At 32.5% G+C, this 26,980-nt stretch overlaps 1 protein-coding gene across 1 annotated transcript; it reads left to right on the forward strand.

Moving 5' to 3' along the window:
• Positions 1-2,335: 2,335 nt before the first annotated feature.
• LOC149772424 (uncharacterized) lies at positions 2,336-26,980 on the forward strand. The gene is made up of 3 exons (XM_089947865.1): positions 2,336-3,284; positions 8,108-8,280; positions 26,186-26,980. The coding sequence occupies exons 1-3, from the start codon at positions 2,645-2,647 to the stop codon at positions 26,306-26,308; spliced, it is 936 nt and encodes a 311-aa protein (XP_089803991.1). The 5' UTR covers positions 2,336-2,644; the 3' UTR covers positions 26,309-26,980.

Here is a 26,980-nt window from a genome sequence, read left to right on the forward strand (position 1 = left end):
AATTACCATTTTTCTTTAAAGAAAATTTCATATGTATGAGTTGAACAGACTATTAAAATACAAATGAATTAAAGAAAAGAATTTAAATATTTATTATTATTAGTATTAATTTAAATATTTATTATTATTATTATTATTATTATTATTATTATTATTATTATTATTATTATTATTTCAGAAATATAATTTGTTTTGGTTTGGTTGAAGAAAATCTAAATGCAATTAATCTTTATTTTTCGAAAATATAATTGCTCTATTTATTCTGTAAGATTTGATCACATGATCATACAGAAGGAGTTACATATAAAGATAAATATAGAAGAAATACAGATTTAATAATACAGATAGTGGGACTTTTTCAAATGAAACCGTGATTAATTCATTGAAAACAAGTTTTTCTTATATAGGCTTAAATTTCGGACAACAATGTGTTCCTTCAGGAAATATTCGTGAAAATTCTGGAATATGTCTTAAATTAATGAATAGCGATATTTATTGAATAAACGTTTTTCGTGAAATATTTTTTTCAAGCAAAAATCATGAAAAGACAAGCATCGTCGAAAATTAACAGAATGGAAGATACTCTTTTACAGAACTAGTCTTTGCAAAATGGTATCAATCGAATAAACAAACATTTGAACAAAATCTACTAACATCTTTTCAATAATGCCGAATTGTGAAAACTGGTTTGGAGAAAATTATCTTTAACATAAGGGCTTTAGAAAATTTACATGCTCTTGTACTTTATTTTGTTTTTGTTTAAAAGGATTTTATATAAATTACTTATATGCGAATTTGATTTGTTGATCATATACTTGAACATCAAAAATGATTATGAATTCTTAATCTTTAAATATGTGTTAAGTGTTTTATTATTTGCACATTGCTCGATATTCCATGCCAATTATACATGTATACATACTTTATACTCACTACTTACAACTATACATATTTAAATTGAAAAACGAATAAAAATTACGGTACAGTATCTTTATCTTTACCTTTGCTTTTCTCTCTCTGGTGCAGAATTTGCTAGTACTTTGTTTGGGAGACTTTTGGGGCACTATATAGTCAATTTGGGCTGAGGTACCATAAAACGGTACTTGATATATAATGTTGCATTCTTGATGAGAGTTAGACAAAGGTAACACATAGCAATAGAAAGAAATAAATAATTATTAGGTTCACAGATTAATTTTAAAAAAGTAGAAACGGTCAAAGATCCTAATAACTGCCAGTTTAGTCTGATGTCAGTATATTTAATTTTGAATATTTGGTGATTGTCTAGCATCGTCTAGTAAAATGGATACGATGTGAAAGCCATAGGGTCTTGTCCGACAGCACCGAAATTGTGTTTTCGGTAGCTACCTCAAAAAATATTTACATTACGAACTCTTTACTTTTACATTTTAATGTTCGTCAATATTGACCCCTCGTTAATTTTTTAGCTATTGCAATTAGCAAACCCAGGCTAAATCACTGGAATTTGATAGCCTGTTCCTACGAAAATGTGGCTATGCATTTCATATTTGCATAGTGTGAAGTGAACCCTCACTCATTTGCAGGTTAAACACTGGGTGAATGAGAACTCAACACATGCAACTGTTAAACCCAATTAACTTTTTAATGCATAAGCAATTACGTCTGCTATTGCAGTATTTTGCAGTATATTGTATGAATGCCCTTCATAAATTGTCCATTAGCTTTCATTTAAATTTACAGTTATGTTTGTTTAGCAGCAATTTCATATCAGAGTATTTACCTTGGCTGTTAAAATTTTGTTGAGAATTTTATCCAATAAATATTTGTTGAACAAAATTGCACTTAATACGCGTCATAATACTTAACTATATTTGCGTACTTATATAAAACAATATTTCAAAAGAATATTTAGCACAAATTGTGCAAGAACTGAAGATGCATTGTTTAATAATGTATTAATAATGTATTAAATTCTCGTGTAACATGAAGTGTAACGCACAAGGTAACTGAAATCTTATGAATATTGTGGGCTTTGTTAATATTTGTCTGATGTGTTCATTGCTAAATCTGTAAATTCCAATTATATGTTTTAAATGTTTATTTTACTAAAGAAAATAGAAGATAATCTTTCTGTTGACAAATATGACATACCATGCCAATATTGATAATATGGGCACTGAATGTGGTGTACTTTTCTTTCTATGACTCTACTCACGTAATCGTCTTCTTTTTTGGTGTGGCAGTCTTATATTTCGATTTGTCAGTCTTCAAAATTTCAATTTAGAGTACAAAGACGTCTGTTGGTAGATTTTGCTTGAAAAGTCTTATCACCGATACTTTGTCTATTGTATGCGTCTCGTGTCTCACAAAAATTAACCAACGTATAATAGCTTACAATAACACCCGGTTTGATGGCAGTTCAAGCAGAAGAAAGAATGGACATACAGTTCGTAACCGCCCTCTAGCGACTTTGAAGTGACAAAATGTAATTCTCTTGTTTCTGACCAATAGCCATGCAAAATTACGCAGCTTTCAGAAAGGAAAAATGCATATCAGACAGTGTCATTTAATATTCAAGGTTAATTCTCGATATTTGTAGTGAATAATTAATGTCCTATCTTATTCATGAGGCCTAATCGAGAAAACTTGGGTTTCACACATTATGAACACATTAGGAAAAGTGAATATTAATATGGTGTCCATGCTGCCACCCTTTCGGAAGGTAAGTGGTTTTGACATAGACTCACTTCTTGGAAATGGTAATTTTGTAGATGTGGAGACTTCTCTTACATCATCAGGATTGCCTGGTGGAAGCCAAAGTTCCAGCATGGATGGACCTTTTCTAACAGAAGGCTTTTCTTCTACAAATGCTGCAAATAGTCACTGCCACGAGATCCCAAGAAATATGGATTATTATCTTTCATGTTATGAAAATTCATCACAACACGACCAGTTTATTCAGAGGATGAGACAATATGAAATGGCTGTCAACTCCCCGCATGGAACAAGTCTTTTAAGAACAGGGGGCTTTCGGCCGTTATCACAACCCACCTGGTCCGTTTTGAACCCCGTTACCTCTGGAGAATTCCGCCACCCTTCCATGACAATATCTGAACACACAAACAAAATTGCACCAAGATTTATGGACTTCGAAAGCATAAATGGAAACTATTCTCCATTATCGACATTCTACTCTGCGGCAGTCAATCACACGACCTCTGTATCATCTCGTGCTGAACATGTTTCATCATTTTCTTGGCCTTCGAACAGAGGGAGTGGCTATTTTTCCGGTCGTTGTCCGGGTAAGTATAAAAATCCAATTAACCCTTGGCCATTTAAATAAGCAGAAACCCTCTTCAGTATTTTTTCAAAACATCAGTCTTACACATACACTTATCATATGAAACAATATCAGAAACCACAAGACCTATATTGAAAGCTGGATATATTATTATTATATGTATTATTATAATTATTATTATTGTTATTATTATTATCATTATTATTATTATTATTATTATTATTATTATTATTAGTAGTAGTAGTAGTATTGCTGATGTTATGGATACCATTTGTCCAAATCTTCCAAGTAAACGACTACGGACAGAACTAGTAAACTCTTCACTTAATTATGATATTCAGCGTCCAAAGTTTACTGAAAGCAATTGTAACTTTAATCGAGTTTGTTTCCTTTAAGATTTTCTGGGGCAGACTTTAGACTACCATTTAAGTATCTACCTGTTTCACAGTTATTAAAATTAAATAATATAGCTCATGACGTATTTCGTATAGAATGTTTAACTCCCATTTTTTGTTCATTTTTTTTGCGGGGGAGGGGAGGAACTGGAAAACATCTTTTCTGGAAACTAGAATTCGAAATAACTTTAGTGATTGACATAATGATTTCAATTCTTAATATTTGAGAGATAAGCCATTGTAATTTTGTGACGATGGGATAGAAAATGCATATTATTACCTATTTACTTGCAAATGCTATATTGAACAGTGTATGATACTGGTTCGAAATATAAATCATCCCTAAATACCAGCGACTACAATTATTTTGCTACATGGAACATCTCAGTTTTACTCCGAATGTTAATATTGACTTTTTCCAAAATATATAAAGACACGAAAGTCTTTGTATAATTAAGATGCATTCAATATACTTTTGCTGTACGCAAGTAATTAATTAATGCTATTTTGATAAAGACAATATATTTTTTTCAGTTATAGCAACTGTATCCATTTTTGGCATATACACTATCGTCCAATGTATGCCAGAATAATTAATGTATTCATGTATCTCTCTCTCTCTCTCTCTCTCTCTCTCTCTCTCTCTCTCTCACACACACACACACACACACACACACACACACACACACACCTATTTTCCCTGAATCATGTCCGTGTATATATAACTTGGGACGATAAATTGTCCTGCCATTTACTGCTAATTAATTTAGAAAAAGATAACAACGATAATTAATCCTGTTCGACTCCTGAACATAATTGATCAAATTTGGCGTGCTATTTTATGTCTAAGTATTTGCCTAACGTACCGTTCATCTGTACTCAACACAGAACAGGTGATACTCCTTTCAAGCCGTGATATTGCGTGGTAATATTTATTTTATCTGATTTAGCACATTTTCACTTAGACAAGAAAATCGTCTCACTCTTTTTTTCTTTTCAGTACAAATATTGTTCGGTTTTTATTCATGCTTAACTAAACCAAATAGTTGAAAATATAATTTACAAATAGTAATGTTAGAAATTATTTTTTTTTTCGTTTTCTTGATCAGTTAAAGGGTAACACACGAGAACGCATTCTGTCAAAACAACTTCTACATATATAAAAATTGCTTCATTTTTGAGGGCATGTAGAATACCCTTAAACTTGATTTACCTGTTACCTGATTTACCTGTGAACATAAACGCATAATGACTCGATCGATTCAAACGAAACTCTGATTTATTATCTTATAAACGCACACAAACAAAAATAAGTAACATATGCAAATGAAATTGGGTCTAAATTTTAATCTATTTGTATATATAACAATTATGTAATTCGGGTGACAAGTCCCCGAAATTTGAAAATTTGACAATGACCTAATTCACTCGAGAATCACTGAAATTTATAATCTAACAAGGACATAATTCGCGTGACAAGTCTCTGAAAATTGTACATGTGACAATAACCTAATTATATACATACATACATACATTCATACATACATACATACATACATACATACATACATACATACATACATACATACTTACATACATACATACATACATACATACATACATACATACATACATACATACATACATACATACATACCTGTTCTACATTTTGTTTTATTGAACAGTTACTTAATTAGTTTTCTAGGATCTAATGTATTACACATATTTGTCATTGGCCTTTTATGTCGGAATAATAATAATAATAATAATAATAATAGCAGCTCTAATCCAACGACAATACCACTAATTTTCATTTATATTGCTGAATGCTAACCTTAGGCTAGAAAGAATAGAACTAAGGTGAACATACACTCTAAATGAAGGAAATGACATACTTTTGGACAAGTTGGGATGTTCATTGTATCTCTTTTCGGATGAACTCTTTGATGTTTCCAATATAAACAACTCTAATTATTGCACACTGTCCTGTTTCACCTTTCAAGTGTCTTTCGAAATATCTAATAACGAGAAGACGGTCATTAACATTCCAGAGATTTAATTAGTCCAGTGAGGTGTATGGCCATTCGATATGCCAGGTGCTAAGTGTCAAATGAACATATTTATATATGTCTTCTATGTAAAGCATATTTCAATTCATTTTATTTATTTTACCTTTCCTGTTATTTTCTTACCATCCCCCGTTCTGCCTTCCCAATGCATATTCAAACACCTAATACTGAACTTGAAGGGTTACAGTATAATTTGACTAATTTATCAAACACCCTATATATGTTATGACATCTTAACTAAATTATCAAACACTATATACCTGTTGTAATATATTAATTTATTTAACAACACTCTCTGCATGCAATAATAACTTAACTAATTTATCAAACACTCTAGACATGTTACATCTGATCTAATTTATCAAACACTCTTTATATGTTATAATATCTTAACTGAATTATCAAACACACTATAAATGTTATAATATCAGAACTCTATAGTGTTATAATATCTAAACACATTTATCAAACACTCCATACGTGTTATAATATTTTAACTGATTTTCAAAAACTTAAACATGCTATAATATTTATCAAAACACTTTACATGTTACAATTTCTTAAATAATTTATCAAACACCCTATACATATTTTAAGATCCTGACTAATTTATCAAACACCCAACACATGTTCTAAAATCTTAACTAATTTATCAAATAATTTCTGCGTGTTATATCTTAAAAAATTTGTCAAACACTCTATGCATGTTATAATATCTTAGCAAATTTATCAAACACTCTATACATGTTATAATATCTTAACTTTTTTTTATCAAACACACCATACATATTATTATATATTTAATTTATGAAACACTCTACATGCTATAATATCCTGAGTAATTTATCAAACACTATATACATGTTATAACATATTATTTACTAACACTCAATGCATGTTATAACATTTGAAAAAATATATCTGAAGTCACCATTTATAAAGAACAACGAACACAAATGGCTTCTCAAATGTGTCTTGACAGGAGCGCAACAAAGAAAAACTTATTTTCAAAAAAGTTTTAAACAATGTCAACATTCAACATTGCACCTCTATATATATATATATATATATATATATATATATATATATATATATATATATATATATATATGAAAGCTTTCATTTTAACATTAAAAAGGAAACTTGACATTACATGCAATGTATACAGGACAAGATATGATATCAGAAGTAATTTAGTAATATAACAGTAAATAGTTTTCAGCCAGAATAAAAAAAACCACCACCATCACAACCACAATAGCTACTACACCTTTACATCCTCAATCACCACCATCAATAATAATAATAATAATAATAATAATAATAATGGCGAAGAAATTTTTTTATTTAATCACTTAATAGACAAAACGTCTCTATAATAAATGCCAGACATGAAATAAAAAATGTGGAAAATACTACCTGAACATGTGAAGTCGGAAAGTCATCTTAAAGTTGAAGAAGTATATTATCGTTCAAGACAATAACGATTCTTACTATCGATTTGGTGATAGCAAATACTTTATTATTTATACTTACTTTGTTATTTATACTAGGATTAGTTAGCGACCTTAAAAAAGATCAGCATAACAATCATTTGATAGATAAATCCTTTATAATTATATTTTCATTATCACTCAATACAAACTTCAAAGCAAAATCTAATATTTGTCTTATCCCTATTCTATTTGGCTAATCTGTCGAAATTGAACAAATTTTGAATATATTTAAGGCTGTTCACAAGTACATTAAGAATACAAAGCGTTTTAGCCAACGTTTCTTCTTCGGACTATAAATATATTGAATTATTATTTTTTCTTTTTTCTCAGAGAGTACAATGACCAATTTATAGTTGATGTGGGTACATTACATACAGTACAATGACCAATTGATAGTTGATATCGGTGCATTACATACAGTAAAGTGAACAAATGACAGTTTATTTCGGTGCACTATATACATTACAATGATCAATTGATCCTTGATTCTGGTGCATTACACTCTAACTGCTATTCTTTCTGATGTTTGGTGACACCATGTTCACTTTGCCTTTGATATCTCTTTTCCCTTTTTCGAACCGTTATCTTTATTTTTAAGATCTGACTTATTTGAGTTTTTCTTTAAATTATTTTTTTTATTAAAAATATCGGTAACAAATACTCAAGACGTAAAAAAATGTATGTTCTTTATCCAGTACCCAAATAACCACTAGAAGGTGTACAAAATACGTATAATGTTACCATACATTTAATGCATTGTCAATAACTCTCTTTTGATTAAAGCAGTGATTTCATTTCAGCAATCACAACGTACACACTGAGAAAAAGGTGGAGACTGATGAAATATAATGCTTTACTTTTCAGCAAATCCAGAGAATGGTCTTTATTTTCATCCTTTTCGAAAAGTAAAACGAATGAGAACAGCCTTTTCACCCTCCCAGCTTCTTCGGTTAGAACATGCCTTTGAGAAAAATCATTATCTAGTTGGCCAGGAGAGAAAAGATTTGGCTACAAATCTAAATCTCACTGAGATACAGGTACGTAATGCATCCACATACATACATACATACATACATACATACATACATACATACATACATACATACATACGTACGTATGTACGTACGTACGTACATACATACATACATACATACATATACATATACATACATACATACATACACACACACACATACATACATACATACATACATACATACATACATACATACATACATACATACATACATACATACATACATACATACATACATACATTCATACATACATACATACATACATACATGGTTTAGGATATTCAGTATTGACAAAACCTTAACATAGACATATTTTAACTGTAATGTACATGAAGTGTATCAATAATATGATTTATTGTTTTCAAAACATATCGTTTACAATATGACCGGTATCTAGATCTTATTCAAACACGTATTCATACCACATATCTCTCTTTGCTTGAAATAATACAGCTTTATTGTTTTTGTATCAGGCCATTGGACGAAGTAAAAAAATACACAACGAAGAAACGTTATACGTGAACATCGTCCGAATGTATCAAATAAGATGGGTTATTTTTCTAAATTACAAGAAAAGAAGAAATTCTTAGTTTTACCTTTGCTTGTAAAGTATGCCAGCCAGTAGTTGTTGCAGCTGAGTAAATACTGGAAATATTACTACTTGACAACTAAAAATTAAACGGTTAATTTTGATTTTATTAATATCTAATGTTTGAAATGACCTTGGAGGTGTCTCAGGAACAAAAATATTTAAATAATGTTACGGAAAGAATTATAACTCAAGCATTTTCACACGTTAAGCAACAAAGTTTGAATTTTGATGCATTACTCATTTAAAAACATGTGAAATATTTTAAGTAACCAGGAAATAAATATCCCCGTTTCTCTTCAAACAGAATTACGTATTTAATGATGAAGATGCCCATAACAATTTAGATAAACATTTCTTTTTGAAATTTAACAGATTTCTTCCTTAAGCTCTTCATTTACATGCCAGAACCTTTCTACACAAGTTTCCAAACACAACAACTGTTGATTATGTCCACATAGACGCTTTTGGAAATAATATAGAATAGCGACATTATACACAACCTCTTCAACATCTTCAAACTTGTAGACGATTCTTTTACATTTATTCTTTTATTTCTGCGAATGTACTATTGCTTTGGATTTCATTTTGTCGTATTTTGGAGATACCACCTCCCCCAATCAAATACTGACACTGTAAGACAAGACAAGAAAGTGAGAACAAAGGAGAAAATTGTAAGTGTAATACCAATCAGTCTTGTCCACAACAGCCCACGATCATCAGAGGAGTTGAAAAACAAAGATGTCCATTTCACTTGAACTTGTATACCAATATATTACATTTATCAAAAATTAAACAGCCAATGATCGTTGTCATGGATATGAAGATAATTAATAGGGTGCGTAAATTACAGGAACCAATATTATCGGTATGGAAACATTTAAAATGATTAAAATAAACTAAGTGGTTTTGTCCATATATTTGAGTATGGAAATTAAATTAATACTCAAAAGTTCTCTAAAGTAGTTACATATAGAACACGTAGGATGCTAATGAGGTGAATTCATGGCACCCCTGTTGTACGTAAGCAAAGTGTTTTATTACGTTACCAAACCTTTCAGACCAAGAGTTCGTTCGCTGTTAAATGACTTATATGGAATACTATCAGCTAGTATTGCCTGTGAAAATTTTTATAATTACTACTTTACTTACTATAATGAAGAATGCTAGTATTGAGGAAATCGATTTGCCTGTATAAGAAAATAATGTATGAACCTATCTAAAATGGACAGAGTTTAGATCATTTCTGACAGAAATTTGATACAGCTTTATAATTAATGACGTCAGATACAAAATATGACTGATTATTAAAAGGGTTGCGTGAAACGTCTAAACGCATCAAAATACTCTCGCTTCTTTAAATTCTCCGGGAAAAGCAAGGACCTATTTTTTTTTGGAGCCATTGTGACGATTCAGTCTCAAGATGTACCAATAGGCGATCAAAGTTTATTTATTACTTGACAAAAAGTCATTTATTTGCTGATCGTAACTGCCATTTACTCTATGTGTCTCCGTATGTATACATACATACATACATACACATGAATGAGTGTGCATTTTTGTGCGCGCTAGTTTTCATGCCAAAATGTGCTCCTGTCGAGCATTTTTCGACGTTCAGCATAGTATATGGATTATTTGTCATTTAATGATAATATGATTATATGCATAAATAAGGAAAAAAATGTAACTTTTCACCCAATTGACATGGTGCGTGCTGATGAACATGATAGCGGCACTCATCTTTCATTAATCATCGATCACAGACACATTTCAATTTCCTCCTTGATTTATCTCTATAGCCATACCATTTTGAACACAATTAACAATAATATATCTCACCTACGTTAGTAATTAAGGGTCTGGCGCGACACGATGGGTTACATGTGGTGTTGCCCTTTAATACGGACGACCTTTGTTTCACAGAGCTGTCAATATGTTGTATTCGGATCCAGACAAAAACGTGTCCTGTTTCATATATTGCAGAAGGTTGACGGCGAGGCAGAAAATTTAAAAAACAAGGATGCGGTTTGGGTTTCATTTTATCAATATCGTTTGTGGGTTGTATCTCTGTAAGTGTCGATTTTAGTGACAAACTGCTGGATGTCAGGCCTCCCTATGCATCGAATATTGGTCGCGTCATTTTCTACTTAAATCAAATTGATAAATAATTACTCTTGAATTTCAAAGCTTCTCTTTTACGCTAACGGCAGCAAAATGTAAGTTTTAACACATAAATGAAGACACTTGTATTCTAACTGATGCAAAACCCATGCTTTTAATTGCGTTTATTGCCAGTAGGTATGTGTTGAAAATAACTGGTGATTTCTTAATAGCCTTACATATGTTTTTCTATTTTGCCTTTCATCCAAAATGCTATGTCCCGTGTTTATAATGTGAAGCAAACGTTGGGTCTAGAAATGTGAAAAGTATTATGGGATACATTGGTTAAACAATAAGAAAACGAAAGATAAAGATAGATGTTTCAGGCAAGAAATATGCTTTACAACAGACGAGGACGGTAACTAGTAAAAACTAATCAATGTCTGGTTGGTTAGTTGTGTCATTTGAAAAAACCACGATGTGAATCCCATAACTGCTGGAAAATAGAATGAAATTTGTATACATGGTTGAAAGATTGTGATTAATAAGCATATTTGGTCCCACGAGCCACCGCATTTTGATGCAGTTTATAGTGACAGATTTGGAGCCTATAGAATGCATCAGTGGTTGGTTGTAATAATCCACATGCAATTATTTCAGAAGATAATAGTCAATAAAAAAGTAATGAAAATATTATATTATTGCACACTTTATATGTCCCGACACTATATCCAAATTCAAAAGATGCAAATATGTGTTGATATATATATATTTTCAATATCTTGAAAAATACAGCTCACGAATAGGTATCCTCGTCGCTTGTTCGGAACCTATAACACATAGACAGACTCTAGATTTACGATCCGACTGAATAATATTCAACGTCAACTTATAACAGTTTTTGGAAAAAGAGCCAATGTATGCCATGTGCTGCCCATAAGACACTGGAGTCGATAACCTTACTCTACAATGCCGGAAAATAATTCGAGAACATACATAGAAACACACAATTCACGACGAAGAGCTTCTCAAGTCGATAATTCCTTATACGCGTTATTGATCTCGTTCTATTATTTGTTGAAATTATACATATATAGCTCTACACCTACCACTTTGGTGGTATCGTCATCTAGCTTTTGAATTGAAGGTTGGAGCTACAGGATTAAAAATAATGTTTACAAGTTGTTGACATTGATCATATACACATATTCCTTGTCATAACGCTCATCGGTAGAACGCTGCGTATCTTACAGCACGAATATAAGCATGCCTCTTATTATTGCGTGCAATTGATGTTGTAAAATCAATTCTTGAAGAATTATTTTTTAAAATTCTAGTTCTTGTTGATAAGCTGCAAAATGATATTCGATTTATTATTATTAAATAAATGCCGTATGTTCTGTTTCATGCATTATTATGACACACTTATTTGAATAGGTATACTTCCCTTTCACTTATAACGCGGGTAACATTATGGTGTCCATGTGCCGTCTTATGAGGAGGATGGACCGTATTTCTTCCATTATAGATATCTTATTTGTTTCTTTAAATTTTCTTTAGTGTAAACTATGTATAGATACCACAAGATATTAGTTGCACTATACACGTAGTAACTTGACTAGTATCAATGTTAATTAAAATGGCATTCTGTTTTTAACGGCTTACCTTTGGCATACCGTAAATTGATCCCCATTGTTAATAGCGTACATTGAAGCTTTTACGTTGGAACACCACGTAAAGCTCCCATGACGATGTAGAGCTTCTGCAGGGACTTTTTTTTTTACTGAAGGCAACATTAAGCTTGGCAGAGAACATCATACGGAATAGGGTGGTGGTCAACACACAATCTTTCATGACTGCATTCGTGACTGGGAATGGTTCAGATGATTCGCCATCGACCACAACACGAGCGAGAATGTCATTATGGATTTGCCGAAGCAAGCAAGTTTTGTCATGATCTTCGAAAGGCCTTTATGGCTTACTGTGTCAAATGGTTTTTTTAATCAATTAGATGAATGTCCTGTACTGGTTTGAATTCTGTGATAGATATTTCAGCTGCCGAGCTGCAAACACCATGTCTTTGATTTTTTGTTCTTTCCAGAATCCACAATGACTCAGCATAATTCTGGTGACAGCAAGGAAATTGTTGTCGCAGGATTGTTTGTTGCCTTCCCGCTTGTAAAAGATAATGATGGATATATCCTTGTTCTCCTATGATATAGTTCCCTGAGTGCATGTTGACTTTATGAGTTCATTTAGCGCCTGTCACATGTTCGCCATCTGACAACATTAGAGGACACGCAAGTGATGTTCATTTGTGGCAGTCGATTAGTTACCTCGTCATTGATAGATGACTGTTGACTGAAGTTGTTTTTGAAGTGTTCTACCCATCCTTGAAGTATCTTTTTCATTGTAAGTGAACATTGTGTCCTGGTCAGCATGCAGTATTTGAGGTCCCTGATAACGGTGGCCCGATAATTGTCTTATGGAAGTTGGGGGCTATGAGCCTTTGGTTAGTCCTGCATTCTGCATTTCTCGTGGCTCTTGTCACTTGGAGATGATGCCTGTCTCTTCTCCTGAGGATAACGTATTCAATAAGATCCCAGTACCTGAAACATGGTGTATCCAAGACGTCTTGTTGAGATTTGATATGCGGAAGACTGTATTGGTAATTTATAATTCATGTGTTGCACATTTCCTTAGTAGGGGTCCGTTGTTATTTCATTTGCCAAAACCCTTATAGCTAATGTCACCTGGCCATGTCTAGTGATCTGTGGTGACCCTAGCACTGAAGTCACCAAAGATGAAAAGCTTTTCTGCCTTTGGTATTTTTGCAATAATAGGCACGAGGTCCTCATAAAATGTGTCCTTGATCTCATATGGTTGGTCATTGATGGTGCATAAACGCTGATGATAGTTTCATATCTTTTTCCAGATAGTAGTCATATTTCCACTAATGTGTCATTCGCGCCCATTGGATGATTTGCAAGCTTGGTAACTGGCGGTGATTTGATAGAAAGCCCAACACCAGCAGAGAGGGTTTGTTTTATCTTTTCTTGCCCCTACTTCATACTACGAAGGTGAGTAGTTTGATCCTAACATGGCTGCTCAGCCACCAAAAGGGGCTGCCAAATGCAACTGCTCCTTCAGTCTAGTGAAAAGCCACCATATGGTCAAGCTGCCTGTCTGAAGACATGCAGCTATTACTCCAAGCATATCCACACATGATACTTTACTGCCACGGGATGTTAAGGTAAATTTTAACAAGAGGAAGGGAGTAATAATATTAATTGCAGGTGAGTTTAATTCAAGTGATGGAAGGTTGCGCATAGTTCTCCTTTCTTTCTAGTCCTGGTCTGGCAATGTCCACTGGCACTACTCTGTCGAGATGACTGGAGATAATTCTTGGTGCGTTGGATGGCCATCAGTTCAGATGGCACTTGATGTCATTCCATGTACTGTCCACACAGCTTTTGTTATAAGCAGAGTGATAAGCGTATCTGCTGGGCTGCTTGATCCGCCAGAAAGGTCTTTCCATGGGGAGCAAGGTGTAGCTGACCACTCTGGGTCAACGGTCACAGGTTATACCAATGAAAGTCTGTATACACTGTTTCATCACACTGAGTAAAATAACTGTACAAAAACCGATTTTAGATGAATGTGTATATATATATATATATATATATATATATATATATATATATATATATATATATATATATATATATATATATATATATATATATATATAATGTATGTATACATATATATATATAAATGTATGTATACATATATATATATATATATATATATATATATATATATATATATATATATATATATATATATATATATATATATATATATATATATATTTATATATATACCCATTGATGCACTTTCATAACAAACTATAAAGGGCCTGTGTTAAGTACATTTCTAACGATGTTATGTTGTTTTGTTAGTTTCTGACTGATAATGGTGTAAACAAGGACCACACACACACACACACACACACACACACATATATATATATGTGTGTGTGTGTGTGTGTGTGTGTGTGTGTGTGTGTGTGTGTGTGGTTCTTTACATCTATAATGAATTTCCATGATGTTTCTTGTGAATAAAATTTATCTGCCATTTGTTCTGGTCATTTTATTATGAGTGCGACAGTAAAAGTTTTAGATATCGCTGTAGAATTGTAATGAAGATCTAACAAAGGAAAAGAGATATTCCACCACTCTTACATTACGCTGACAACGCTGAAGGTGTCATCTTGAATTAGGAATGTGATAGTCATTGCATATCAACATTTCAACGAAACGATCAAGACCGTTTCCGATAGAATCAAAAACTAAATGATTCGAACTCACTAATAGCGTATAAATTATTGACGCTTTGTAGGTTTCAAGAAGAAGTTTGTGTTGACGTTGTATAGCTTTATTTGGTCCTTTATATTTCACAATCATCCAGCATGATTACTGGAAAACAAAAATCCATAATAGTTCAGATCTGTACAGGTAATTACAACCTTAGACTGCGGATGAAAAATAGATAACGTCTATAACAGTTTATTGTGAATGCTTGGGAAAACGTGTTTTTGCACAGATTGGGTTTCAGTATGATATATTATAGTTTAAATAGGTTCCCATCTACGTGTTAAACATCCAATACGCCTCACATGTAAGGGTCGTGGACTTTGTCAAAGAGTACTTCTTCTCCATAACCAAAACATGCTCAGTCAGATTCTCTTTTGAAAGTGTAACATGTACGTCACAGTAATTGTCTTTCAAAAGAATAATGAAAATATAGGTCAAAAGAATATATTAGTATAAGTTAATCATCTGTGCTAAAAATGAAAAATGAAACATAAATTTAAGGAAAGTACTACTTGAATAAATGCTTTCCAAATATCATGATCTGTTACTAAGCAACCCAACTTGACATACAATTACATTTATACTATTAGTGAAGTTTCTGTTAAACTCATGTTCAGAGTTAATTTGCTTGGTCCAAGATGAACGTCTTAATTAATAAAAGCAGTCTTTATATTGTTCGTGTTTAGTTAATTGTGTACGAAAAATATGGTCATTTGAATATGCTTTGATCTTTCAAACCAAACTATGATGTTATTCCTGTCATCAAGAGGGAAATTTGACTTTTGTATTCAAGCTACATTCAGTTTTTGCACTCTTATGTCATCAATGAAAGCGAAACTTGCATATTTGCCTTCAGTGTTTTGATGTGTCCTAATTTTGATAAATTTCCATATGCGCTTTTTTTTTAAAGACATGCAGTTACTAAAAATTACCCGTTATTATTTGCATCGCAGACACATAACAAAATACATGGAATCAGGGATATTGACTTTACCTTTCTGAGGGAATTCCGATCCACCAAGGATATTGTTTTTGTCTCTTGTTGGAATTTCGGTTCTACCAGGGATGTTGTTTTTACTTGTTGAGGGAATTCAGTTCTCAACACTTCCCCAGAAAAGATAAGAATATATGCATAAAATGTGACTTATGTTTATACTGTGAAAAATTTAATTTCACCTCAGACTACAAAGCTGTATTATACTTCCAAAAATATATTGTTGTCTCAATTACCTTTGAAATCGGTCTCGTGATTTAAAAAATATACCTTTGGTAATGATGACTGAAAGGGCATATGTGATTTGCTAATTTGTTAATATTTTGGGGAGTAATTTCAAAATATTCCAATTTTGTTCATTTTGTTGTAACATTTTGTTTTTCTTTACCATTTGAATGTTATCTATGTTATGTGTGTGGCATTATGAACGAATGACTGATGAATTTTGACAATCGAGGTTGTCATGGAAGAATATCAATGTCGTCTTAATCAACAATAATCGAGCATTAAAATGTGCATAATACCACGATCTTGTCAAAGGATCCAAGTTATTATGCTGTCAGATTCGGAACACCTCTGTGACACATGTTGGAGTCATTTTCGAAGGATTTATGGGTCGTATCGTTGTATCAACATGTCATTATGGGTAAACATTGGACTCAAGGAACAATGCTATTCGGCTTGGCAGGTTTCTTCTTTGGAACAAGATAAGAAGAGAGATATCCGTACTTGGTACCTAGGGTTATTTTTTGCGTGTGCACTTTATTAACATGAAATTAAAATTATTGTATCTAAAATCTTGTCTACATTTGGGTCGTTCTCACAAAGTAGATATTTTCTGCTTGCCCGTTGGTTACTTATATCAGGTTATCTCTTTTATTTGCCCCTGGGTTACTAATATCAGGTTATCGTTTTAGAAACTTCTGTAGACCAAAACTGATTTAATCATTTTTCAGAACCTGCCCTAAGGTTAGAAAGACCAATTTGTAAATCCCTTTATAATTTGAATTGGAGTCTGTGAGTAAAACTGAGATGAAAGTAAAGTGGATTTCAACATTTGTGACAAGCTTTTATTCATGGCAGTGAACGTACAGTTTGCGTGAGGAACACTAATTAGTCAAACCCAAATGGGCAGACTAACAAAAAAAAAAAAAAAAACAATGCGAAAGAGAACCTTCCCCATGGCTCCAAAACTTCTAGTGCAAAAGCAACAGACCAAATCGATTAATGAGATAATTAAGAAAAGATGAACCTCTGCAAAGGCACCTTAACATATCTAAACTTGAGAGGGCTGAGTGTGTCAGTTAGCCCTATTTATGAATCGAATTACGTTATGATAACCCTGAGAAAACAAAGTATAATAAAACAAAAATGACAAATTGTAATTTTAAATGTTTTAATTTCGGGTTCAGATTGATATGCAGTTGCCCAGTGAAACTTAGAATGCACTATGTATATGTCTCCACCTCACTATTCTGCTGCAAGTTGACTTCATTAATTTACGCAGAAAAACGTTCAGAATAGATAGTGTTGTGTCTGCATAAATATTAAGGCTTTCTTCAAATAGACAACATATAAAATATCCAAAACTAACCGACGCCTCTTAAACTGTAGTGGATTTTGCTGCATCCTCTACAAGTAACTTCAAAAGTAAAGCGTTTCCAATCATCACCCAAGAAAAATGGAAAGAAACAAAATCTTAAAATGGACGACATTCTGAAAGTTCTATGTCCATATATTAATGCTTAAACAGTTTAATTTTTAGTCCATTTATAGTTTTCTATATTTTCTTTCCAATAGTGAATATTTCAAATAAAAGATTTTTTTTTTCTCTTCTTTTAGACAAGGTTCACTATATGCATTACGCTTCCTGCATAGATTCGGATACTGTTGGTTTCTTTAAGTGTTTTAATGATATTCCGTTTGTTGCTATATGTTCTGCATTATTATCTCTTGATATAATGAGAATCTGCAGTGATCTTATTCTTCTTGTATGCGTATTGAAAAATATTTTAAATGTGTCTGTCTTAGAAAAAAAATAGTTTCGTGACAAACATTTGTATCCACTGATCAAGATCTCGGAAAGTATTCATGCTCGTAACGTTAAGTAAGATACGCCTATCAACACTATGTGCATTAACACTTATTAAGATCCGCCTATCAACACTATGTGCATTAACACTTAATAAGATCCGCCTATCAACACCATGTGCATTCCTTACTTGTAGTACGAAAGTGTTACAATGATTTCAGGAATCAAGATCATAAAATCAAGGTGTACCAGGCAAATTTAATTGCTTTTACATGTTTTGTTGTGATTAAACATGAATTTCAGCAAATGGAAAATTTCATTGATTTTATACGTTATTTTAATAACGTCTTTAATCTTAACATACATATAGCTGTAATCGCCTTCCATAAGCCGACAAAACTGCAATGCAATGTTCGTATATTATAGGTATCCTTGCTGTTGTCCCTATGTTTTTATTCAATGCAAAGAGTACAAGACTCTAGTTATTCAATACAGTTGGATATTGATACACGTAATTTTAATTTCATTAACTACACTGGGTGCATGGTACTTGCAGAATCTCAATCTGCATGTTACTTACAGGATCTCAATCAGCATGTTACTTACAGAATCTCAATCTGCATGTTACTTACAGGATCTCTATCTGCATGTTACTTACAGAATCTCAATCTCCATGTTACTTACGGGATCTCAATCTGCATGGTACTTACAGAATCTCAATCTGCATGTTACTTACAGAATCTCAATCTGCATGTTACTTACAGGATCTCAATCTGCATGTTACTTACAGAATCTCAATCTGCATGTTACTTACAGAATCTCAATCTGCATGTTACTTACAGAATCTCAATCTACATGTTACTTACAGAATCTCAATCTGCATGGTACTTACAGGATCTCTATCTGCATGTTACTTACAGAATCTCAATCTGCATGTTACTTACAGGATCTCAATCTGCATGTTACTTACAGAATCTCAATCTGCATGTTACTTACAGAATCTCAATCTGCATGTTACTTACAGGATCTCAATCTGCATGTTACTTACAGAATCTCAATCTACATGTTACTTACAGGATCTCAATCTGCATGGTACTTATAGGATCTCAATTTGCATGTTACGTACAGAATCTCAATCTGCATGTTACTTACAGAATCTCAATCAGCATGTTAGTTACAGAATCTCAATCTGCATGTTACTTACAGAATCTCAATCTGCATGTTACTTACGGGATCTCTATCTGCATGTTACTTACAGAATCTCAATCTGCATGTTACTTACAGGATCTCAATCTGCATGGTACCTACAGAATCTCGATCTGCATGTTACTTACAGGATCTCAATCTGCATGTTATTTACAGAATCTCAATCTGTATGTTACTTACAGGATCTCAATCTGCATGTTACTTACAGGATCTCAATCTGGATGTTACTTACAGAATCTCAATCTGCATGTCACTTACAGGATCTCAATCTGCATGTTACTTACAGGATCTCAATCTGTTACTTACAGAATCTCAATCTGCATGTTACTTACAGAATCTCAATCTGCATAGTAGTACTTACAGAATCTCAATCTGCATGTTACTTACAGGATCTCAATCTGCATGTTACTTACAAGACCTCAGTCTGCATGTTACTTACAGGATCTCAGTCTGGATGTTACTTACAGAATCTCAATCTGCATGTCACTTACAGGATCTCAATCTGCATGTTACTTACAGGATCTCAATCTGTTACTTACAGAATCTCAATCTGCATGTTACTTACAGAATCGCAATCTGCATGTTACTTACAGGATCTCAATCTGCATGTTACTTACAGAATATCAACCTGCATGTTACTTAATGGATCTCAATCTGCATGTTACTAACAGAATCCCAATGTGTATTTTGCTTATAGAATCTCAATATGCATTTGACTTACATAATCTTAATCTGCATGTTACTTATAAAATCCTTATCTGCATGTTACTAACAGAATCTCAGTGTGCATGTAACTTACAGAATCTCAATCTGCATGTTTCAGGATCTCAATCTGCATGTTACTTACAGGATCTCAATCTGCATGGTACTTACAGAATCTCAATCTGCATGTTACTTACAGAATCTCAATCTGCATGTTACTTGCATGATCTTAATCTACATGTTACCTGCAGGATCTCAATCTGCATGTTACTTGCAGGATCTCAATGTGCATGGTACTTACAGAATCTCAATGTGCATGGTACTTACAGAATCTCAATGTGCATGTTACTTACAGAATCTCAATCTGCATGGTACTTAAGGAATCTCAATCACTGAGCTCAAAATCTTCCGTTTCGGAACACTCATATATATATATATATATATATATATATATATATATATATATATATATATATATATATATATATATATATATATATATATATATATATATATATTACATAACATCATTTTCACAAATATCATGTCATGCAAATAAAACCAGAAGGACGGATTCATTTTAGTATTTCAATCCACAACTAGATATAACATTGGCTCTTTCTAAAAGTCATTGCCGTTCGGCTATCCAACATTCAATATAGGGCAGGTATTTATGCAGAGCAATGAAGTAATTTGGAGATTGGTGGATGGATGGAATAGTTGTTTACGAACAGCATGGTTAGAGGACGGAATAGAGAATGTAATTATCACGTTTGTGTTAGCTTCGTGGCCGAATCAATTCTACACACGTGCTTCTTTTTTGTGTACATAAATTTCTAGCATAGAAGTTAATGAGTAACATCATTCTATCATGTACATTTTTGTGAACTATCTACATTTGTGTAAGAAGAAATCAATTAGTAACGCATTATAACCTTCTCTCATACGTATTGCTAAATACTGTCTGCATTTGTGTAACTAAATTTTAATGGGTAACGCACTGCAACTTTTTTCATATACATTAGTATTCCCTATCTACAATTGTCTAACAAGAAACTAATGGTAACGGATTGCAACTTTCTCTCATAAACATTGCTTTACAGGATCTACATCTGTGCAACTAGAAAATAATGGACAACGCATTGCAACTTTTTCATATACATTAGTATGCCCATCTATATTTGTGTAACTACAAATTAATGGTAACGCAATGCAACGTTTTTATCTACTTTACTATGCAGTATCTACATTTGGGTAACTAGAAACTAATGGTAACGCCATGCAAAGTTTCCATATACATTGCTATATATTATTTACATTTTGGTAACTAGAAACTAATGGTAACGCAACACAACATTTTCATATACATTACCATGCAATATCTGCATTTTTGTAATTAAAAACTAATGGTAACGCAATGCAACTTTTTCATATACTTTACAATACAGTATCTATATTTTTGTAACTAGAAACCAATGGTAACGCCATGCAAGGTTTTCATATACATTGCTATATATTATTTACATTTTTGTAACTAGAAACTAATGGTAACGCAATGCAAATTTTTCATATACATTACTAGGCAGTATCTACATTTTTGTAACTAGAAACTAATGGTAACGCAATGCACCTTTTTCATATAAATTACTAGGCAGTATCTACATTTTTGTGACTAGAAACTAATGGTAAAGCAATGCAACTTTTTCATATACATTACTAGGCAGTATTTACATTTTTGTAACTAGAAACTAATGGTAACGCAATGCAACTTTTTCATATACATCACTATGCAGTATCAACATAATAGTAACTAGAAACTAATGGTAACGCCATGCAACGTTTTCATATACATTGCTATATATTATTTACATTTTTGTAACTAGAAACTAATGGTAACGCCATGCAACGTTTTCATATACATTGCTATATATTATTTACATTTTTGCAACTAGAAACTAATGGTAACGCAATGCAACTTTTTCATATAAATTACTGTACAGTATTTACATTTTTGTAACTAGAACCTAATGGTAATGCAATGCAACTTTCTCTCATATACATTACTATGCAATATCTACATTTGGGTAACTAGAAACTAATGGTAACGCAATGCAACTTTCTCTCATATACATTACTATGCAATATCTACATTTGGGTAACTAGAAACTAATGGGAAGGCAATGCAACTTTCTCTCATATACATTACTATGCAATATCTACATTTGGGTAACTAGAAACTAATGGTAACGCAATGCAACTGTTTCATATGCATTACTATGCCATATCTACATTTGGGTAACTAAAAACTAATGGTAACGCAATGCAACTGTTTCGTTAACATTACTATGCAGTATCTACATATGGGTAACTAGAAACTAATGATAACGCAATGCAACTGTTTCGTATACATTACTATGCAGTATCTACATATGGGTAACTAGAAACTAGTTGTAACGCAATGCAACTTTCTCTCATATACATTACTATGCAATATCCACATATGGGTAACTAGACACTAATGGTAACGCAATGCAACTTTCTCTCATATACATTACTATGCAGTATCTACATATGGGTAACAAGAAACTAATGGTAATGCAATGCAACTTTCTCTCATATACATTACTATGTAATATCTACATATGGGCAACTAGAAACTAATGGTAACGCAATGCAACTGTTTCGTATACATTACTATGCAGTATCTACATATGGGTAACTAGAAACTAGTTGTAACGCAATGCAACTTTCTCTCATATACATTACTATGCAATATCCACATATGGGTAACTAGACACTAATGGTAACGCAATGCAACTTTCTCTCATATACATTACTATGCAGTATCTACATATGGGTAACTAAAAACTAATGGTAACGCAATGCAACTTTCTCTCATATTCATTACTATGCAGTATCTACATATGAGTTATTAAAAACTAATGGTAATGCAATGCAACTTTCTCTCATATACATTACTATGCAGTATCTACATATGGGTAACTAAAATCTAATGGTAACGCAATGCAACTTTCTCTCATATTCATTACTATGCAATATCTGCATATGGGTAACTAAAAACTAATGGTAACGCAATGCAACTTTCTCTCATATACATTACTATGCAGTATCTACATATGGGTAATTAGACACTAATTTAATGCAATGCAACTTTCTCTCATATACATTGCTCTGCAGTATCTACATTTGGGTAACTAAAAACTAATGGTAACGCAATGCAACTTTCTCTCATATTCATTACTATGCAATATCTGCATATGGGTAACTAGAAACTAATGGTAATGCAATGCAACTTTCTCTCATATACATTACTATGCACTATCCACATATGGGTAACTAGACACTAATGGTAACGCAATGCAACTTTCTCTCATATACATTACTATGCAATATCTACATATGGGTAACTAGAAACTAATGGTAACGCAATGCAACTTTCTCTCATATACATTACTATGTAATATCTACATTTGGGTAACTAGAAACTAATGGTAACGCAATCCAACTGTTTCATATACATTACTATGCAGTATCTACATATGGGTAACTAAAAACTAATGGTAACGCAGTGTAACTTTCTGTCATATGCATTACTATGCAGTATTTACATTTGAGTAACTAGAAACTTAAATTTGTGCTCTGCTGAAGCTAGCATTTGAAACGTACGACTGATGTTGTTGCAATACCAGTGCGTTAGACATTGAATTTAACATTTGAAACGTACGACTGATTTTGTTACAATGCCAATACGGTATACCTTGAGATAAAGCCTTTTGGTTAGAATTGATATATGCATACAAGCTTTGAACTGATATTCTCTTAGGCTACAGTTATTTGTTCATTGCAATGTATTAATTTTAATAAAATTTATAAGGCAAACAAATTATTTTTTGGGTGGGATGTTTGAATGATTCAATTAGGTAGCTGAATGCTCCGTTTTCCCGTTAATTACGCTGACCTCCCAGAAGTGAATTACTTTCTTGCCCATGTTAGTTTTTGATCCAGTATACATCAAAAATACGTATGATCCCCTCTTTCGAGACGGGTCAAAATGGAAAGTGTTCCTCTTTATAACTGATATCCTTGATAGTGTAACATGCATTAATTTTCTTTTCATACCAAGGATTCTTGTTAAACCTCACGCTACTCGAGTCAAGTATGTTTACCGCATTTCTTTGACGATTCTGAGTGCATATTACTTAATATGGCCCAACCTCAGTGCTAAATATTCCAAGGTTGGAACACCCACATTGAGAAAGCACTTTATGTCGCTAGATCACAAGATTATGCGAAATAAACTGGTTTTAACACAATGTATTCAATACCTGTGTCTTTAAGAAATTCATTTTCTGCCAAAGGACTCTTGCAAAATTAAGAGTGTTTAATAAGAACTATCAGCAAAAGAGCAGCTTCATTTTAGACCTTTTCTTAGTCCATAACCGTACCAGGAACCGTTAATAGTTTTGAGTTCTCACTGAAGCTTATATATGTAATCAACAAGAACGGACGAAGGTCGTTGGAACGTTGATCAAAAGAAACCTTAATTGGTAAAATCATGGCTAAAATCCACTGCCGTTAAACATCAACGTGCATTATCCTTAAGAACAGCAAAGATACACTTTGATGTAATAATTTTTATCTTGTAAGAAACATAGATACTATTTAAATTAATGAAGATATTTATCATAACTTTAAACTCATTGGTACGGCAAATGTTTGAAAATTCTTATTATGCAGTTTGAATTCAAGCAACGTTGCAATGTACTAATTTTCATCTTGTAAGAAACATTGCATTGGGGCAAGGTTTACTCCATGAAAAGACTTGCATGTATTTAAGTAAACCTTGCCCCAATTTTCTTCGACGTTTTTTAAATTTTATAATTAACATTTGAGGAGAATATTGATTGCGCCTTATGTGTCAACATAAGCCTTCTGGCTAGGAAACATTATGGCTGCTGTCATGCGTTAATGAAACGATAGTCAAATTTCATACCAATAATCATGGCTGACCTACATTCATAATTGAAACATTTACGGGCCTATATATATGAAATGTGAATATAGGGTGTTCTTCCAGATCTTGTTTATATTATAACTTGTGATGAAATAAACTCAGAATATTTATGGTCGTTTCGTTTTGTTGCAGAACTTGAATTTCGTATTAGAGGTGCATCAGGAAGAACCTTGCCTTTCGACTTTCTTTCACATTAGTAGTTCCTAATTATTAACGCCATGGTTTAAACTTTATTACACAATAAATAGATGAGATAAATCAAAATAATATTGCGTGTCATAAAATATAGTTATGCACTATGTGTATAGTGTTCTTGGCTGGGGATTATGTTAGTCGCAAAGTAATGAGAAAAAAAGCCGTGAACGAGAATAAAACATACATACATACATACATACATACATACATACATACATACACACATACATACACACACACAGATACATGCATACATACATACATACACACACATACATACATACATACATACATACATACATACATACATACCTACATACATACATGCACTCACACACACACATACATACATACATACATACATACATACATACATACATACATACAGACATACATATATACATACATGCATACATAAGTACGTACATGCAGAGGATATAGAAACAGATAAATACATGGATCGATGGATTGGAACGTTTGCTTCATAAATTACTGATACTCTTTATAGGAATATTTTTTAAAATATCAGCTAAAGAAAGAACTCATTCATCTAGAATTTGTAGTAGTAGAAAACACTATTGTTCAGAACTGTTTTCATCCAATTTGTGTGAAACGCCAGAGTGCCATAAAGATTGTTTCAACTATGACTATAAAGTTTGTTCTCTTTTAAAAGGTGAAGGTTTGGTTCCAGAATCGCCGCACGAAACAAAAAAGGGTACAAACAGAAGAAGAAATGACCAAATCGCTAACGATGCGCCTGCATGAAGATGTGCAACAGAAGGGAAACAACCTGTAAACTTTATCCATTCTTAGTAAATGTGTATATTTTTTGTCGAAGCCTAGGTTTAATTCATATCTGCAAAACACAATCATGTTGTGCGTGAACAATATGCAATATATGTTGGGCTGCTTTGATTTCTTTGGACTAATTTATGGAGGAATGAGTTGCAGGTCAGAAGCAAAATTCACATTCGCGACATGGAAATCGCATTTGCGGTGTCAGATATGCAAAAAAAGAATTGCAGGAACAAAACAAAAATTAATCGAATGTTTTTTATGTTTGTCAGTAGTATCAGAAATGTATTACAGCTAAAATGTTCGTTTCGGGTATCTGAAAGGTGTTGTCCATGAATTGAGTTTCAATATGTTTTCGTTGTAGCTCCACAAAGCTAATGTGCAATTCATTCAAATGAATGCATGACAGCAAAAATTTTTAAAAGTTCCTTTTTCTTTGAAAACTTGTGTCCTGCTTGTTATATGTTAATTGATGTATCATATGTAATGTCATACATGTGAAAGTACTTTTTTTATCAACTTTAAATACATTTGATTTTCTAAGTGAGAACTTGCTAATACGACACATAATAGTATACGAATTTAATATTGCAACTAAAGAGTGTCTCTCAACAATGGATGTCATGTTTATGGTAACTTTGTATTACATGTAAAACAAAATGCTTAACAATGA

Source organism: Sinohyriopsis cumingii, unplaced genomic scaffold (assembly GCF_028554795.1).
Source record: "Sinohyriopsis cumingii isolate HCF-2022 unplaced genomic scaffold, ASM2855479v2 utg001510l, whole genome shotgun sequence".
Lineage (NCBI taxonomy): Eukaryota > Metazoa > Mollusca > Bivalvia > Unionida > Unionidae > Sinohyriopsis > Sinohyriopsis cumingii.